Raw genomic sequence first — 19,714 nt, 5'->3', positions numbered from 1 at the left:
CCAGATTTGAAGAAAGATTTTGATCTTCAATTGGAGCTGGCGTTGCTCTGCTCTGTTTTGTTTTTGTTTCTCTCCGGCCTCCGTAGGTGCAGTTTCCCAGTTACCTGTGTGTAAAGGTGTTTGCAACTATTCTTGCTGGGCTGAATTTTCTGCTTCCTGCGGTTTGGAGTTTTATGCCACTGAGAGGAACATATAGGACTAAACCACCGACCTCCGGTGTAAGTATAAGTGATAACCTTATGCTGTTGCCTTTTCTGTCATTTTATTGGTCTTCCTCATCTCGTTCCAGCTCCAATTGAAGATCAAAATCTTTCTTCAAATCTGGGCTAATTTAAAAACTGCCACATCGAATCATATCAGGAAATCGATTACAACCACACTCTTCATATTGTTACATTTGTATTGTATATTATGACACATTGTTGCCGTTTGTATACTACACTCCAATATTGCGTCTGATCAGCGCCACTGTGTTTGCAAAAATATACTTTTTGTATTTTATCTGTTTCACTTATGTTATTAAATTTGTACACTTTTATTATCCTTTGTTGTTAGCACTTTTTTTGGTTTATTTAGTTCGCACCAGGTGTTATCACTCGCACATATATTTGGCGTTATATGCTCAATAATTATTATTTTTTATATTTTTCTATTTTAAGCTGCTCAGCGCCTGTGTTATTTGAATCTTATGGTTTCCTTTTAGATTCCATATTATTCTCTTTTTTCTCATATATTCATTTAGTGCATGTCCTATATAATTTTAGCTCAGACATTTGTCAACTCGAATCCTCTGCTAGATCGCACAGTGAAATAGGACAAGCATTCCTAATATATCCAACATGCCGCACCTGACATTGTACAAACATAATCTCACATTTACCACTGTCAATACTGGTCTATATCTTCCGTACATGTTATCCACAGTGTCGGGGTGATGCTCATATATATTATATTATATAGGCAAGATTATATGGCAGAGTGTGAAATAACATAGCCAGGATCTACCTAAACTTTAACGTCCACATATCATCATATTACCATATTACTATTTTTATTCATATTCTAAAGAATATATCTTCATCATGGTTTTGGTTTTGAGATTGTGAATATATGACTTTTCTTTATAAGGTGTTCAAAAATGTATAAAATTGGAAGAAATTAACAAAATTTATTAATGCTTTTAAAGTACTAAACCAAGATTATATTAAGATTACAATTGTAGATAACGATGTTTCCCCAATGCACTCAAATTGTAATATTGTATTTGTTATTTTATTTTGTAATTGTTTATTTTTTTACTCCTTTGAACAAAGGGCTGTATAAGTGTTACTTTACATTTAAAATTGTATGTGAGTGGTGAGCCTAATAAAAGGGAGTAGCGTAACAGCTGACAATATCCCTAACGAAGTGCCGTTTAGCGTCAGGAAACGCATCGGATGTAGCTGAGGTGTGTGTGGAGTGGTGTTCACCTGTATATGTGTTGCTGTCCGAATAAATACTTTGCAACAATTTACAGCTCTGTCTTCAGACTACTTATTTCTTCTCAAGTGTTGGAGTGATTCTAAAATTATATATATGATATATACAAAACAAAGAAAATGCTGCAAACAGTCATGTAGAAAGTGACTAATGGTGATAGCCCAATGGAATAGTTGAGCTTATAGTCTCTAGTGAGGAAATATCAGGAGCAAAATATTATCTTTGTATTTATGTAAGTATGTCTATCGGGAGTATGTCTCCAAAGGCGTACGCCTGTCTGTTACTCACTTTTGACATACTTTGCTGATTAATATCAGACTGATAATATTGCCTTTGTGATCCAAGCTTTTAGTACTTTAGCGTTTCTGGCAGTAGTTGGTCCTTCAGGTCCTATGTAAGAACAAATATGGGTAGACGATATCATTAGAGATGGGTATAAGCAGAGACAGAATCCCCTCGTTCTTTGGGCCTGCAGGCAGACCAGGTGAGGAAGTCCCTTGTCGGATTGATGCCGAGTCGTATTGAGAAGTACCTCCTGTTTGGAAGCACTCAGTAAAGTTCTGGCTAAATGCCTGTAGATGAGTGTAGATGTTCACAACGTCTTAGAGCTCCCAGAATACAACACGTTTCAGCCTCTCTGCCTCTTAGGGCTCAATTTATCAATCATTTGGGGAATTCTCCTTTATGTCTCCCATCAGTTCTCCGCATTTCTCCTTAGGAGAGGCGCACATGTGCTCCCGTATTTATCATAAAAAAGTTGTTGTTTTTTTCCCCATAGGAGAGCTGAGGAGAAATAATGATAAATTTCTCCAATCAGATTAGTATCTTCTCCTTATTTATCACTAAAAATAATTAACTATTCTCCATGTCAATCATATATAAACCAATAGAAATCTTTACACAGTCTTCCTAGTAGCTTTGTTAATGCCCCTCTTCAGCAAACTTTCATATATGAAAAGAGATCTACATTTTCATTGTTTTTGTGCTTCAATTTTAGCGCTTTTTTATATCTTATTTTTATGCCCCGATAGATATCATTTTTTTGCTTTGTTATATATTATTTTGGCACTCCAGTATATATATTTTTTTCACTCCATCACAAATTATTATTGCGCTCCAACAAACATTATTGCTGTGCTTTGTTATAGATCATTTTTGCACCTTGTAGAGCCCTTTTTTTGTGTAACTGTTTCTACAATTGGTAGAGAATAGATTTCTAATGCTGTTCTCCACTGTAGGTATGGAGAACTTTAGGGCAGAAATTTGCAGGAGAACTTTCAGTCCTCCACAGTAGAATATATATGATAAATTTCTAACTAGGAGAATTGTGAGGAGAGCTATATGAAATACGACAAAAAATATCTAATTTAACACTTTTTTGGAGAACATGTTCTCAAAGGAGAGTTAGAACAGAGTGGGAGAATTTTACAGTCGAACTTTTTAGGCATATTTTTGAATGATAAATAACATAATTTATGCTTACCTGATAAATTTATTTCTCTTGTGGTGTATCCAGTCCACGGATCATCCATTACTTGTGGGATATTCTCCTTCCCAACAGGAAGTTGCAAGAGGATCACCCACAGCAGAGCTGCTATATAGCTCCTCCCCTCACTGCCATATCCAGTCATTCGACCGAAACAAGCCGAGAAAGGAGAAACCATAGGGTGCAGTGGTGACTGTAGTTTAAATAAAAATTTAGACCTGCCTTAAAAAGACAGGGCGGGCCGTGGACTGGATACACCACAAGAGAAATAAATTTATCATGTAAGCATAAATTATGTTTTCTCTTGTAAGGTGTATCCAGTCCACGGATCATCCATTACTTGTGGGATACCAATACCAAAGCTAAAGTACACAGATGAAGGGAGGGACAAGGCAGGCTTAAATGGAAGGAACCACTGCCTGTAGAACCTTTCTCCCAAAAAAAGCCTCCGAAGAAGCAAAAGTATCAAATTTGTAAAATTTTGAAAACGTATGAAGCGAAGACCAAGTCGCCGCCTTGCAAATCTGTTCAACAGAAGACTCATTTTTAAAGGCCCAGGTGGAAGCCACAGCTCTAGTAGAATGAGCTGTAATCCTTTCAGGAGGCTGCTGTCCAGCAGTCTCATAGGCTAAGCGTATTACGCTCCGAAGCCAAAAAGAAAGAGGTTGCCGAAGCTTTTTGACCTCTCCTCTGTTCAGAGTAAACAGCAAACAGAGTAGATGTTTGGCGAAAATCTTTAGTAGCTTGTAAGTAAAACTTTAAAGCACGGACCACGTCCAGATTATGTAAAAGGTGTTCCTTCTTTGAAGAAGGATTAGGACACAATGATGGAACAACAATCTCTTGATTGATATTCTTGTTAGAAACTACCTTAGGTAAAAACCCAGGTTTTGTACGCAGAACTACTTAATCTGAATGGAAAATAAGGAGAATCATATTGGCAGATATAATCATAAGGCAGATAACTCAGAGACTCTCCGAGCCGAGGAAATAGCCATCAAAAACAGAACTTTCCAAGATAAAAGTTTGATATCAATGGAATGAAGGGGTTCAAACGGAACCCCTTGAAGAAATTTAAGAACCAAGTTTAAGCTCCATGGGGGAGCAACAGGTTTAAACACAGGCTTAATTCTAACCAAAGCCTGACAAAAAGCTTGAACAACTGGAACTTCTGCCACACGCTTGTGCAAAAGAATAGACAGAGCAGAAATCTGTCCCTTTAAAGAACTAGCTGATAATCCTTTTTCCAACCCCTCTTGGAGAAAGGACAATATCCTAGGAATCCTAACCTTACTCCATGAGTAATTCTTGGATTCACACCAATAAAGGTATTTACGCCATATCTTATGGTAGATTTTCCTGGTGACAGGCTTTCGTGCCTGTATTAAGGTATCAATGACTGACTCGAAGAAGCCACACTTTGATAAAATCAAGCTTTCAATCTCCATGCAGTCAGTCTCAGAGAAATTAGATTTGGATGATTGAAAGGACCTTGTAGTAGAAGGTCTTGCCTCAGAGGCAGGGTCCATGGTGGAAAGGATGACATGTCCACTAGGCCTGCATACCAGGTCCTGCGTGGCCACGCAGGCGCTATCAAGATCACTGATGCTCTCTCCTGTTTGATTTTGGCAATCAGTCGAGGGAGCAGAGGAAATGGTGGAAACACATAAGCCAGGTTGAAGAACCAAGGCGCTGCTAGAGCATCTATCAGTGCCGCTTCTGGGTCCCTGGACCTGGATCCGTAACAAGGAAGCTTGGCGTTCTGGCGAGACGCCATGAGATCCAGTTCTGGTTTGCCCCAACGATGAACCAATTGAGCAAACACCTCCGGATGGAGTTCCCACTCCCCCGGATGAAAAGTCTGACGACTTAGAAAATCCGCCTCCCAGTTCTCTACACCTGGGATATGGATTGCTGATAGGTGGCAAGAGTGAGTCTCTGCCCAGCGAATTATCTTGGAGACTTCTAACATCGCTAGGGAACTCCTGGTTCCCCCTTGATGGTTGATGTAAGCCACAGTCGTGATGTTGTCCGACTGAAATCTGATGAACCTCAGGGTTGCTAACTGAGGCCAAGCTAGAAGAGCATTGAATATTGCTCTTAACTCCAGAATATTTATTGGGAGGAGTTTCTCCTCCTGAGTCCACGATCCCTGAGCCTTCAGGGAAATCCAGACTGCACCCCAACCTAGAAGGCTAGCATATGTTGTTACAATTGTCCAATCTGGCCTGCGAAAGGTCATACCTTTGGACAGATGGACCCGAGATAGCCTCCAGAGAAGAGAATATCTGGTCTCTTGATCCAGATTTAGCAGAGGGGACAAATCTGTGTAATCCCCATTCCACTGACTGAGCATGCATAGTTGCAGCGGTCTGAGATGTAGTCGCGCAAATGGCACTATGTCCATCGCCGCTACCATCAAGCTGATTACTTCCATACACTGAGCCACCGAAGGGCGCGGAATAGAATGAAAAACACGGCAAGATTTTAGAAGCTTTGATAACCTGGATTCTGTCAGGAAAATCTTCATTTTTACAGAATCTATCAGAGTCTCTAGGAAGGAGACTCTTGTGAGTGGGGATAGAGAACTCTTTTCCTTCTTCACCTTCCACCCATGTGACCTGAGAAATGCCAGAACTATGTCCGTATGTGACTTGGCAATCTGAAAGCTTAACGCCTGTATCAGGATGTCGTCCAGATAAGGGGCCACTGATATAACTCGCGGTCTTAGGACCGCCAGAAGCGATCCCAGAACCTTTGTAAAGATTCTTGGAGCTGTAGCTAACCCGAAGGGAAGAGCCACAAATTGGTAATGCCTGTCCAGAAAGGCAAACCTTAGGAACCGATGATGATCTATGTTAATCGGTATGTGAAGGTAAGCATCCTTCAAATTCACTGTGGTAATGTACTGACCCTCCTGGCTAATAGGTAGGATGGTCCGAATAGTTTCCATTTTGAACGATGGAACTCTGAGGAATTTGTTTAAGATCTTTAGATCCAAAATGGATCTGAAGGTTCCCTCTTTTTTGAGAACAACAAACAGATTTGAATAAAAACCCTGTCCCTGTTCCGACTGTGGAACTGGACAGATCACTCCCATAACTAGGAGGTCTTGCACACAGCGTAAGAATGCCTCTTTCTTTATCTGGTTTACAGATAATCACGAAATGTGAAATCTCCCTTGAGGAGGGGAAGCTTTGAAGTCCAGAAATTATCCCTGAGATATGATCTCCAACGCCCAGGGATCCTGAACATCTCTTGCCCTCACCTGGGCGAAGAGAGAAAGTCTGCCCCCTACTAGATTCGTTACCGGATAGGTGGCCGTTCCTTCATGCTGTCTTAGAGGCAGCAGCAGGCTTTCTGGCCTGCTTGCCTTTGTTCCAGGACTGGTTAGGTTTCCAGCCTGGCTTGGATTGAGCAAAAGTTCCCTCTTGTCTTGTAGCAGAGGACGTTGATGCTGCACCTGCCATGAAGTTTCGAAAGGCACGAAAATTAGACTGTTTGGCCTTTGATTTGGCCTTTTCTTGAGGAAGGGTATGACCCTTACCTCCAGTAATGTCAGCAATAATTTCCTTCAAACCAGGCCCGAATAGGGTCTGTCCCTTGAAGGGAATGTTAAGTAATTTAGACTTTGAAGTCACGTCAGCTGACCAAGATTTAAGCCATAGCGCCCTACGCGCTTGGATGGCGAATCCAGAATTCTTAGCCGTTAGTTTAGTCAAATGAACAATGGCGTCAGAAACAAAAGAATTAGCTAGCTTAAGTGTTCTAAGCTTGTCAAGTTTTTCAGTCAATGGAGTAGCTGTCTGAAAGGTCTCTTCCAGAGACTCAAACCAGAACGCCGCAGCAGCAGTAACAGGCGCAATTCATGCAAGGGGCTGCAGGATAAAACCTTGGTGAATAAACATTTTCTTAAGGTAACCTTCTAATTTTTTATCCATTGGATCTGAAAAAGCACAACTGTCCTCGACAGGGATAGTGGTACGCTTTGCTAAAGTAGAAACTGCTCCCTCCACCTTAGGGACCGTCTGCCATAAGTCCTGTGTGGTGGCGTCTATTGGAAACATTTTTCTAAAAATAGGAGGGGGGGAAAACGGCACACCGGGTCTGTCCCAATGCTTATTAATGATTTCTGTAAACCTTTTAGGTATTGGAAAAACATCAGTACACACTGACACTGCATAGTATTTATCCAGTCTACACAATTTCTCTGGTACTGCAATTGTGTCACAGTCATTCAGAGCAGCTAACACCTCCCCAAGCAATAAACGGAGGTTCTCAAGCTTAAATTTAAAAGTAGAAATATCTGAATCAGGTTTCTCCGAATCAGAAATGTCACCCACAGACTGAAGCTCTCCTTTCCTCAGCTTCTGCATATTGTGATGCAGTATCAGACATGGGCCTTAAGGCATCTGCGCGCTCTGTACTACATCTAACCCCAGAGCTATCACGCTTTCCTCTGAATTCCGGCAGTCTGGCTAATACCGCTGACAGGGTATTATCTATTATTGCCGCCATGTCCTGCAAAGTAATCGCTATGGGCGTCTTTGATGTACTTGGCACCATTTTAGCGTGAGTCCCTTGAGCGGGAGTCAAAGGGTCTGACACATGGGGAGAGTTAGTCGGCATAACTTCCCCCTCGCCAGAATCCTCTGGTGATAATTTTTTTAAAGATAAAAGCTGATCTTTATTGTTTAAAGTGAAATCAATACATTTAGTACACATTCTCATATGGGGTTCCACCATGGCTTTTAAACATAATGAACAAGGAGTTTCCTCTATGTCAGACATGTTTATACAGACTAGCAATGAGACTAGCAAGCTTGGAAAACACTTTACATCAAGTTAAACAAGCAATATAAAAAACGTTACTGTGCCTTTAAGGGAAACAAATTTTGCTAAAATTTGAAAGAACAGTGAAAAAAGGCAGTTAAACTAACGAAATTTTTACAGTGTATGTAAAAAGTTAGCAGATCATTGCACCCACTTGCAAATGGATGATTAACCCCTTAATACAAAAAACGGATTAACAAATTGAAAAAAACGTTTTTTAAACAGTCACAACTGCCACAGCTCCACTGTGGCTTTGCCTTCCTCAATATATGACTTTTGAAGCCTTTTGAGCCCTTCAGAGATGTCCTAAAGCATGCAGGGGACTGCTGAGGGAAGCTGAATGTCTCTGTCTGTAATTTTAACTGCGCAAAAAAGTGCTAAAATAGGCCCCTCCCACTCATTACAACAGTGGAAAGCCTCAGGAAACTGTTTCTAGTCAAAAATCAAGCCAGCCATGTGGAAAAAACTAGGCCCCAATACGTTTTATCACCAAAGCATATATAAAAACGATTAAACATGCCAGCAAACGTTTTATATTGCACATTAATCAGAGTATATACCTCTGATAGCAAGCCTGATACTAGTCACTATTAAATCACAGTATTTAGGCTTAACTTACATTAATCCGGTATCAGCAGCTTTTTTCTAGCAAATTCCATCCCTAGAAAAACTTAACTGCACATACCTTATTGCAGGATAACCTGCACGCCATTCTCCCTCTGAAGTTACCTCACTCCTCAGACATATGTGAGAACAGCAGTGGATCTTAGTTACTTCTGCTAAGATCATAGAAAAACGCAGGCAGATTCTTCTTCTAAATGCTGCCTGAGATAAAATAGTACAACTCCGGTACCATTTAAAAACAATAAACTTTTGATTGAAGAAAAAACTAACTATATTACACCACTTTCCTCTTACTACCTCCAGCTATGTTGAGAGTTTGGAAGAGAATGACTGGGTATGGCAGTTAGGGGAGGAGCTTTATAGCAGCTCTGCTGTGGGTGATCCTCTTGCAACTTCCTGTTGGGAAGGAGAATATCCCACAAGTAATGGATGATCCGTGGACTGGATACACCTTACAAGAGAAAGGGTAATTATTTCACAGGAGAACTCTTAGGAGAAAATATAGGAAAATATAAATGATAAATCAAGCCCTTAGTGGGTGGCTTTTAAAGCCCATGTGTTTAAAACGTTGTGCTCTGATTGTAGAGATTTTAATAAGATTTTGTCATGGAGTGTTTATCACAATATTGTTTTCATTGTCAATAGTCCATTCGGAATTTGTATCAATATTTGGGTTAAATATGGCAATACACGATATGAAGTGTTACAATGTATACATAATAGACCTACTACAAAAGGTGAACATAATAAACAGAAATAAAGTTATGCAGGTTCATTGGACGAATTGGGCTAACTGCATCGTAAATGGCTTACAGATTTTTGGCTGAATATGGGAAATATTACAACTTTATTTAGAAAGAAAGCCCATTTACAAACTAAACATAATGTGCAAAATGTCTTGCAATTTTCATATGATACAAATTCCGAATGGACTATTGACAATGAAAACAATATTGCAATAAACACTCTGACAAAATCTAATTAAAATCTCTCCAATCAGAGCACAACGTTTTCCACATGTGGGCTTTAAAAGTCACCCACTAAGAGAGCTAAGAATGCTTGAAAAACGTAGAGAGGCTGAAACGCGTTGTATTCTGGGAGCTCTAAGACGTTGTGAACATCTACACTCATCTACAGGCATTTAGCCAGAACTTTACCGAGTACATCCAAACAGGAGGTACTTCTCAATACGATTCGGCATCAATCCAAGGGACTTCCTCACCTGGTCCACCTGTGGGCCCAAAGAACGGAGGGGATTCTGTCTCTACTTATATCCATCTCTAAAGATACCGCCTACCAGAGACACAGTCACAGACCGCCAAAGACATGTTCTCTAGGATCGACTGTAGAGTAACAGTTTAGAGTGGATTTCACCTGTCAAGCTTTAACCCACAAGGAAGCAGCTGTTCAAAGACGCGGTCACTGGCCGCCAGGTATTATTTGCCAATCGGCTCTACTGAGGACCTCCTCAACAGAGGTGATTCTTTCTGCCAACACGTATTACCAAGGTAACCACTAAGCACTAATACTGGTAACGGACCCATAAGAACATATTTGTTCTTACAGAGGACCTGAAGGACCAACTACTGCCAGAGATGCTAAAGTACTAAAAGCTTGGATCACATAGTCAATAATATCAGTCTGATATTAATCAGCAAAGTACGTCAAAAGTGAGTAACGGACAGGAGTACGCCTTTGGAGACATACTCCCGATAGACATACTTACATAAATACAAAGATAATATTTTGTTCCTGATATTTCCTCACTAGAGACTATAAGCTCAACTATTCCATCGGGCTATCACCATTAGTCACTTTCTACATGACTGTTTGCCACTTTTTCTTTGTTTTGTATATATCATATATATAATTTTAGTCTGTATCATATTGTTTCTTGCTTTATACTTTTTATCTGAATACAGCAAAATCATATTTGTAGCACTATTTTATGGAATGTCCATATCCGCAACCTAAAATATGTTTTTTTTAAAACTAACCACTAATTTCATGTTTTTACCTATGTGTTTATACTCATAAATTCTGAGAGATTGAGTTTGATCATTTGAGTTTTAATAGCTGAATTTCATTCATTGTATTTTGCTTTTTTTTTTTTTTGGAATAGCTATTTAAGCGCTCCCTTTTTAACCTTTTTGTATCTCTGTCTTTCCTTCTGGTATATGTAGAGGGTCATATATTATAAATTGGGTAGCGTTTCCTTTTCTGCTGCAGTTCTTATTAAATCTCAGTGTACTTAATGAGCAGCTGGAGCCTTGTGTTCAGGTTCAATCAGAGAACTCTTGTCAGAGAAGCAACTGAAGTCTTGAGCACATAATTAGAGGTGAGAATAACCACTACATAAGATGAACACAAACACACCACCTAAACACAGTTCCTTTAATTACACTGAATAAAAGAATCATAAAACATTTCAGAGGGACTCCCACAACGTGCCTATGGAGCAGTGAGGCCTAGAAAAGGAGTGAAAGCAAAAGTCTAACATTAACCAATGAAAATGTGTGCCCTAGTACCCAGCCATACAGCAAGGGGTGCAGGAATGACCCTTTCATTTTAAATATGAGATCCACAAAATCATTAATGTATGCACGGCACCGAATATTGTCTGCAAACAGCCTTACATGTTCTCTAAAAACACCAGTCTATGATAGAGTCTACTGAAAAAGCCTAGTGGAAGCATATTCGTAGACCTTTGCAGTAACCATAGGTCAAAAATACATTTTCTGACAATAGCTACACAGAACACCCTCCATTATTTGTGTGGTTTACTAAAAAGACTATAAACTGATAGCTACAACTACATTAGCATGGTTACTACTGACCGTGCTATTTTATTATTTTCCCCTATGCCTACAGCTCTCTTTAAAGACATTCTTTTATTTTAACCCAGTACAAGGGACAGTTAGTGAAGCTCTATATTTTCATACTGGGCATCACTATCTTGGTAGGCAGTATTATTGCACCGTGTGACAGACACTTGAGCATTCACATACGTTGTTGGCTTTTTGAAAGCTGTCCCTTACACTTTGGCTTAGCTGGCACAATAGATAGCTTTATATGTTTGCAGTTGTCTTTTTACACACTTTACAGCAATGTATCTGCTGCAATAAAGTACAGCTTCTGCTCTTTATTGTGCACGTTAATTTAAAGTGCACGTTATGGCTTGTCAAAAATCTAAATTTTCCTTGGACAAATTTCAAGGTATGTGTATTTCCTGTGTCATGTGACAGTCATCAGCCAATCACAAATGCCTATACGCATATTCTGTGAATCCTTGCACATGCTCAGTATGAGCTGGTGATTCAAAAAGTGTAACTATAAAAATACTGTGCACAATGTGTTAACGGAAATAAAAACTGGAAAGTTGTTTAAAATAGCAAGTTCTATCTGAATCATGAAAGTTTAATTTTGACTTGTGTCCCTTTAACTTACAATAGTTATTCTTGAAACTTGAATAAAACTATGCAAAATGCAATCTCTAAGAAATTATAGAATACACTAAATATTTAACCCATATTACATTTTTCAAGTGTAGAAAAAAAATATGGAAATATTACCTGGTAAGTGGATTTCCACTGAAATCAGCTACTTGGAGTGCTTTACAAAATGAGATGCTTTCTGGAATTTCAGGAATATCTGGAAGAAAAAAAAAGTTTTTTGTTTTGTTTTTTTTTTTAAACACAAAAATTCACAATTACATTGATTTGAGTGCACTATTTCTGTACAATAAAAAAGTATAGGAGTTAGGGGGTGTGGCTAGGAAGAAGCCATGATAGGTCACTAAATGTGAGGATCCCAGATCTCCATTAATAATCTGCTGGTTGTTTCTGATACACATCAGCATCTCACCATATAACCACAAGATCTGGCTTCATAAGCCAATTATGCATCAAATAATACCACGATTGCCTGATAAAATCGACTGAGATCGGATCTAGCCTAGCGTGAGCCAAGGTGGTGGCCTACTCTGGCGTTCATGAAGCTCGTGATCTGTTGAATCATTGCTCTTTTTTTTCCGCTGCATCCAGATACTAGAGTAAAGCAGTTTTTCTATGATACAAACCATATACTATATTATATAGGCTAAACTCCCGAAAATTGGAAGAGAGTGAGGTGCAAATCTACGGAGATTACAGTGAGCACAAAATTACCCAACAATGGAGACTTCTGCTGCTGCTGCTCTATTACAAATGGTAGCCAAGAAAATGGAGAGACACTTTAGTTCCCTCATGGGTCTCCTGAACCCTGAGTGGAGTACTCACTTGGTGGAAGAAGTACTTTACAAGTCGGCATCCACTCTCTAAAAGCCTACCTGACACAGAGGGACCCACAGTTGACCCAGATGAGCATGACACGCCAGATCTGCAGCACAATGTTCCTGGAATGCATCCACAATGGGCAACACCATCAGACATCATGTTGATCCTAGGAGCTTACCCCGATTGCCTACCTAAACTTGGAACCCTGATCCTGTGGCGATATGGCTATTCGCTAGGGGATCTCTACCTGAACGCAATTTAAAGCTGCTAGATGGCTCACAGCCTGTTAAGCCCTACACCACCCTAACAAACACAGGATAGCGGAAACTAAACAGGAGCGATCAGTTAAATGTGGGGGTCATCATTTTATCACCCGGACACTCTACACACCCCTGCCTTAGCTACAGGCTATTGCTCTCTGAAACCTCAGATCCATACAGAGGGGGCCATATTGGTTGCAGAATCTGAACTTGTATCAATGTTCCTAGTTTGTGGCATTGGGTAAAAGAATGGTATGCCTTCCCAATGTGCATGGGAAAACTGCATTCTATATTGCACGGTTTTTCCATTTAGATGCCTATAGAACTACTGTTCCCTTAATGTTTTATCTCAGCATGTTAGACTAGTTTCCTTCTCTTGAGCAAAAGAAAAAGGTAGCACACACGGATCCAAATAAAAAGCAGAGTTTAATCCATTGAAGAAACACACAGCATAACACGGAGAGGGAAAGGGGCGTGGTCACACCCCTTTCCCCCTCTGTGTTATGCTGTGTGTTTCTTCAATGGATTAAACTCTGCTTTTTATTTGGATCCGTGTGTGCTGCCTTTTTCTTTTGCTCAAGTTTTTGGGACAAGCTCAGTCCCCCTCTCTACAGGTGGGCACCTCAACACTTTAACTTTATTTTACACTAGCAGTGTAATTATTTAATTTATTTTACACTAGCAGTGTATATATCCTGCTTGTGTATTCATTTCTCTGGATCACCCAGCTGATCTACGGATGTGTTCCTGAGCCGTGCTGCTTCCTCTCCTTGCATAGTTTCCATCCCTACAGGAGACTATCACCAGGTGCTGGAATGTATTAAGTTCAGCACTATTCTTATACCATGTAGGTCAATAAGAGCCAATACTATAAGAACTACAATTTACTTTTAGCCTTTAGCACTGCAGAACTGCTGTAGTGCTACTAATTCTCCAACCATCTCCACACCTAACAAGTTTACATATTGTTGTCATAGCTGGTGATACTTGTTGTCCTTTAGTTATTGTTGTGTCTTCCCACATTTATATTCTACATTTATTACTCCTCTTAGATAAGTGATGTGCACATACAGGATTATGTCGTGATCTCTCACTCTCCTTATTCAGTATTATACTTGTTAACTTGGTCTCCAGAGCTACTTTACAAAACAATGATACAGCCATACATTACATACTTCTCCCTTTACCATGAGTGAAAAGAGACTTATCTTTGAGGGACACTTACTCATTATATATGGGAATTCAGCCATTTTATTCTATTCTAGCATGCAAGTAGCCTATTAAAACTATTATCCTATAATGTTTAAGAGTCTCTTATGCGAACCTGCTATATGTTCTAATCACGGTACAATATATATATATATATATATATATATATATATATATATATATATATATATATATATATATATATATATATATATATATATATATATATATATATATTTCTTCTGTTATGTGTGATCAGTCCACGGGTCATCATTACTTCTGGGATATAACTCCTCCCCAACAGGAAATGCAAGAGGATTCACCCAGCAGAGCTGCATATAGCTCCTCCCCTCTACGTCACTCCCAGTCATTCTCTTGCACCCAACAACTAGATAGGATGTGTGAGAGGACTATGGTGATTATACTTAGTTTTTATAACTTCAATCAAAAGTTTGTTATTTTACAATAGCACCGGAGCGTGTTATTGCCTCTCTGGCAGAGTTTGAAGAAGAATCTACCAGAGTTTTTACTATGATTTTAACCGGAGTAGTTAAGATCATATTGCTGTTTCTCGGCCATCTGAGGGAGGTAAAAGCTTCAGATCAGGGGACAGCGGGCAGATGAATCTGCATTGAGGTATGTAGCAGTTTTTATTTTCTGAATGGAATTGATGAGAAAATCCTGCCATACCGTTATAATGACATGTATGTATACTCTACACTTCAGTATTCTGGGGATGGTATTTCACCGGAATTACTCTGTTAAAAGTACATTAAACCTTTTAATAGGTATTTATTATGTTAAACGTTTTTGCTGGAATGTAGAATCGTTTGCATTTTCTGAGGTACTGAGTGAATAAATATTTGGGCATTATTTTTCCACTTGGCAGTTGCTTGTTTTAATTGTGACAGTTTCGTTTCTCTCTCACTGCTGTGTGTGAGGGGGAGGGGCCGTTTTTGGCGCTCTTTGCTACGCATCAAAAAATTCCAGTCAGTTACTCTTGTATTTCCTGCATGATCCGGTTCATCTCTAACAGAACTCAGGGGTCTTCAAACTTCTTTGGAGGGAGGTAGATTCTCTCAGCAGAGCTGTGAGACTTATATATTGACTGTGATTAAAAACGTTGCTCTGTAATTTTTATGTTTCAAATTTAATTATTGTTACTTTACTAATGGGAACAAACCTTTGCTAAAAGTTGTGTTGTTTTTAAGGATTGATGCTATAACTGTCTTTCAGTTCATTATTTCAACTGTCATTTAATCGTTTAGTGCTTCTTTGAGGCACAGTACGTTTTTGTTAAATAAGATTGTAACCAAGTTGCAAGTTTATTGCTAGTGTGTTAAACATGTCTGATTCAGAGGAAGATATCTGTGTCATTTGTTCCAATGCCAAGGTGGAGCCCAATAGAAATTTATGTACTAACTGTATTGATGCTACTTTAAATAAAAGCCAATCTGTACAAATTGAACAAATTTCACCAAACAGCGAGGGGAGAGTTATGCCGACTAACTCGCCTCACGTGTCAGTACCTGCATCTCCCGCCCGGGAGGTGCGTGATATTATGGCGCCTAGTACATCTGGGCGGCCATTACAGATAACATTACAAGATATGGCTACTGTTATGACTGAAGTTTTGGCTAAATTACCAGAACTAAGAGGCAAGCGTGATCACTCTGGGGTGAGAACAGAGTGCGCTGATAATACTAGGGCCATGTCTGATACTGCGTCACAGCTTGCAGAACATGAGGACGGAGAGCTTCATTCTGTGGGTGATGGTTCTGATCCAAACAGATTGGATTCAGATATTTCAAATTTTAAATTTAAATTGGAGAACCTCCGTGTATTACTAGGGGAGGTTTTAGCGGCTCTTAATGATTGTAACACTGTTGCAATACCAGAAAAATTGTGTAGGTTGGATAAATACTTTGCGGTACCGGCGAGTACTGACGTTTTTCCTATACCTAAGAGACTAATTGAAATTGTTACTAAGGAGTGGGATAGACCCGGTGTGCCGTTCTCACCCCCTCCAATATTTAGAAAGATGTTTCCAATAGACGCCACCACACGGGACTTATGGCAAACGGTCCCTAAGGTGGAGGGAGCAGTTTCTACTTTAGCTAAGCGTACCACTATCCCGGTGGAGGATAGCTGTGCTTTTTCAGATCCAATGGATAAAAAATTAGAGGGTTACCTTAAGAAAATGTTTGTTCAACAAGGTTTTATATTGCAACCCCTTGCATGCATCGCGCCGATTACGGCTGCGGCAGCATTTTGGATTGAGTCTCTGGAAGAGAACCTTAGTTCAGCTACGCTGGACGACATTACGGACAGGCTTAGAGTCCTTAAACTAGCTAATTCATTCATTTCGGAGGCCGTAGTACATTTAACCAAACTTACGGCTAAGAACTCAGGATTCGCCATTCAGGCACGTAGGGCGCTGTGGCTAAAATCCTGGTCAGCTGATGTAACTTCTAAGTCCAAATTACTTAATATACCTTTCAAGGGGCAAACTTTATTTGGGCCCGGTTTGAAAGAAATTATCGCTGACATTACAGGAGGTAAGGGCCACGCCCTGCCTCAAGACAAAGCCAAAGCTAAGGCTAGACAGTCTAATTTTCGTCCCTTTCGGAATTTCAAAGCAGGAGCAGCATCAACTTCCACTGCACCAAAACAGGAAGGAGCTGTTGCTCGTTACAGACAAGGCTGGAAACCTAACCAGTCCTGGAACAAGGGCAAGCAGGCCAGGAAACCTGCTGCTGCCCCAAAGACAGCATGAACCGAGGGCCCCCGATCCGGGACCGGATCTAGTGGGGGGCAGACTCTCTCTCTTCGCCCAGGCTTGGGCAAGAGATGTTCAGGATCCCTGGGCGCTAGAGATCATATCTCAGGGATACCTTCTAGACTTCAAATTCTCTCCCCCAAGAGGGAGATTTCATCTGTCAAGGTTGTCAACAAACCAGATAAAGAAAGAAGCGTTTCTACGCTGTGTACAAGATCTGTTATTAATGGGAGTGATCCATCCGGTTCCGCGGTCGGAACAAGGACAAGGGTTTTACTCAAACCTGTTTGTGGTTCCCAAAAAAGAGGGAACTTTCAGGCCAATCTTGGATTTAAAGATCCTAAACAAATTCCTAAGAGTTCCATCGTTCAAAATGGAAACTATTCGGACAATCTTACCCATGATCCAAAAGGGTCAGTACATGACCACAGTGGATTTAAAGGATGCTTACCTTCACATACCGATTCACAAAGATCATTACCGGTATCTAAGGTTTGCCTTCTTAGACAGGCATTACCAGTTTGTAGCTCTTCCATTCGGATTGGCTACGGCTCCAAGAATCTTCACAAAGGTTCTGGGTGCCCTTCTGGCGGTACTAAGACCGCGAGGAATTTCGGTAGCTCCGTACCTAGACGACATTCTGATACAAGCTTCAAGCTTTCAAACTGCCAAGTCTCATACAGAGTTAGTTCTGGCATTTCTAAGGTCGCATGGATGGAAAATGAACGAAAAGAAGAGTTCTCTTTTTCCTCTCACAAGAGTTCCATTCTTGGGGACTCTTATAGATTCTGTAGAAATGAAGATTTATCTGACAGAAGACAGATTAACAAAGCTTCTAAATGCATGCCGTGTCCTTCATTCCATTCAACTCCCGTCAGTAGCTCAATGCATGGAGGTGATCGGCTTAATGGTAGCAGCAATGGACATAGTACCCTTTGCACGTCTACATCTCAGACCGCTGCAATTGTGCATGCTGAGTCAGTGGAATGGGGATTACTCAGACTTGTCCCCTACTCTGAATCTGGATCAAGAGACCAGAAACTCTCTTCTATGGTGGCTTTCTCGGCCACATCTGTCCAGGGGGATGCCATTCAGCAGGCCGGACTGGACAATTGTAACAACAGACGCCAGCCTACTAGGTTGGGGCGCTGTCTGGAATTCTCTGAAGGCTCAGGGACAATGGAATCAGGAGGAAAGTCTCCTGCCAATAAACATTCTGGAATTAAGAGCAGTTCTCCATGCCCTTCTGGCTTGGCCCCAGTTAAAAACTCGGGGGTTCATCAGGTTTCAGTCGGACAACATCACGACTGTAGCTTACATCAACCATCAAGGAGGGACAAGAAGCTCCCTAGCAATGATGGAAGTATCAAAGATAATTCGCTGGGCAGAGTCTCACTCTTGCCACCTGTCAGCAATCCACATCCCGGGAGTGGAGAACTGGGAGGCGGATTTCTTGAGTCGCCAGACTTTTCATCCGGGGCAGTGGGAACTTCATCCGGAGGTCTTTGCCCAAACACTTCGACGTTGGGGCAAACCAGAGATAGATCTCATGGCGTCTCGCCAGAACGCCAAACTTCCTCGCTACGGGTCCAGATCCAGGGATCCGGGAGCGGTTCTGATAGATGCTTTGACAGCACCTTGGAACTTCGGGATGGCTTATGTGTTTCCACCCTTCCCGCTGCTTCCTCGATTGATTGCCAAAATCAAACAGGAGAGAGCATCAGTGATTCTAATAGCGCCTGCATGGCCACGCAGGACTTGGTATGCAGATCTAGTGGACATGTCATCCTGTCCGCCTTGGTCTCTACCTCTAAGACAGGACCTTCTGATACAGGGTCCATTCAAACATCAAAATCTAACTTCTCTGAAGCTGACTGCTTGGAAATTGAACGCTTGATTTTATCAAAACGTGGTTTTTCTGAGTCGGTTATTGATACCCTGATACAGGCTAGGAAGCCTGTTACCAGAAGGATTTACCATAAGATATGGCGTAAATACCTATACTGGTGCGAATCCAAAGGTTACTCCTGGAGTAAGGTTAGGATTCCTAGGATATTGTCCTTTCTACAAGAAGGTTTAGAAAAGGGTTTATCGGCTAGCTCATTAAAGGGACAGATCTCAGCTCTGTCCATCTTGTTACACAGGCGTCTGTCAGAAAATCCAGACGTCCAGGCCTTTTGTCAGGCTTTAGCTAGGATCAAGCCTGTGTTTAAAACTGTTGCTCCGCCATGGAGTTTAAACTTAGTTCTTAACGTTTTACAGGGTGTTCCGTTTGAACCCCTTCATTCCATTGATATAAAATTGTTATCTTGGAAAGTTCTGTTTTTAATGGCTATTTCCTCGGCTCGAAGAGTCTCTGAGTTATCAGCCTTACATTGTGATTCTCCTTATCTGATTTTTCACTCAGACAAGGTAGTTCTGCGTACTAAACCTGGGTTCTTACCTAAGGTAGTCACTAACAGGAATATCAATCAAGAGATTGTTGTTCCATCCTTGTGTCCAAATCCTTCTTCAAAGAAGGAACGTCTTCTACACAATCTGGATGTAGTTCGTGCCCTCAAGTTCTACTTGCAGGCAACTAAGGATTTTCGACAAACGTCTTCCCTGTTTGTCGTGTACTCTGGTCAGAGGAGAGGTCATAAGGCTTCGGCTACCTCTCTCTCCTTCTGGCTTCGTAGCATAATTCGTTTAGCCTATGAGACTGCTGGACAGCAGCCTCCTGAAAGAATTACAGCTCATTCTACTAGAGCTGTGGCTTCCACTTGGGCCT

The 19,714-nt window shown here is 40.7% G+C and overlaps 1 protein-coding gene across 1 annotated transcript in view; it reads right to left on the bottom strand.

The window, feature by feature from the left end:
- LRRC1 (leucine rich repeat containing 1) overlaps window positions 1–19,714 on the bottom strand; it is a 447,671-nt gene that overhangs the window by 248,660 nt on the left and 179,297 nt on the right. The window contains exon 3 of the mRNA XM_053710387.1: window positions 11,995–12,073. Within this exon, the coding sequence (XP_053566362.1) occupies window positions 11,995–12,073 (79 nt within the window). The remainder of the gene's footprint in view (window positions 1–11,994; window positions 12,074–19,714) is intronic.

Source organism: Bombina bombina, chromosome 4 (genome assembly GCF_027579735.1).
Source record: "Bombina bombina isolate aBomBom1 chromosome 4, aBomBom1.pri, whole genome shotgun sequence".
In the NCBI taxonomy this organism is placed as follows: Eukaryota; Metazoa; Chordata; class Amphibia; order Anura; family Bombinatoridae; genus Bombina; species Bombina bombina.
This window is presented reverse-complemented; position numbering and strand designations above follow the sequence as displayed.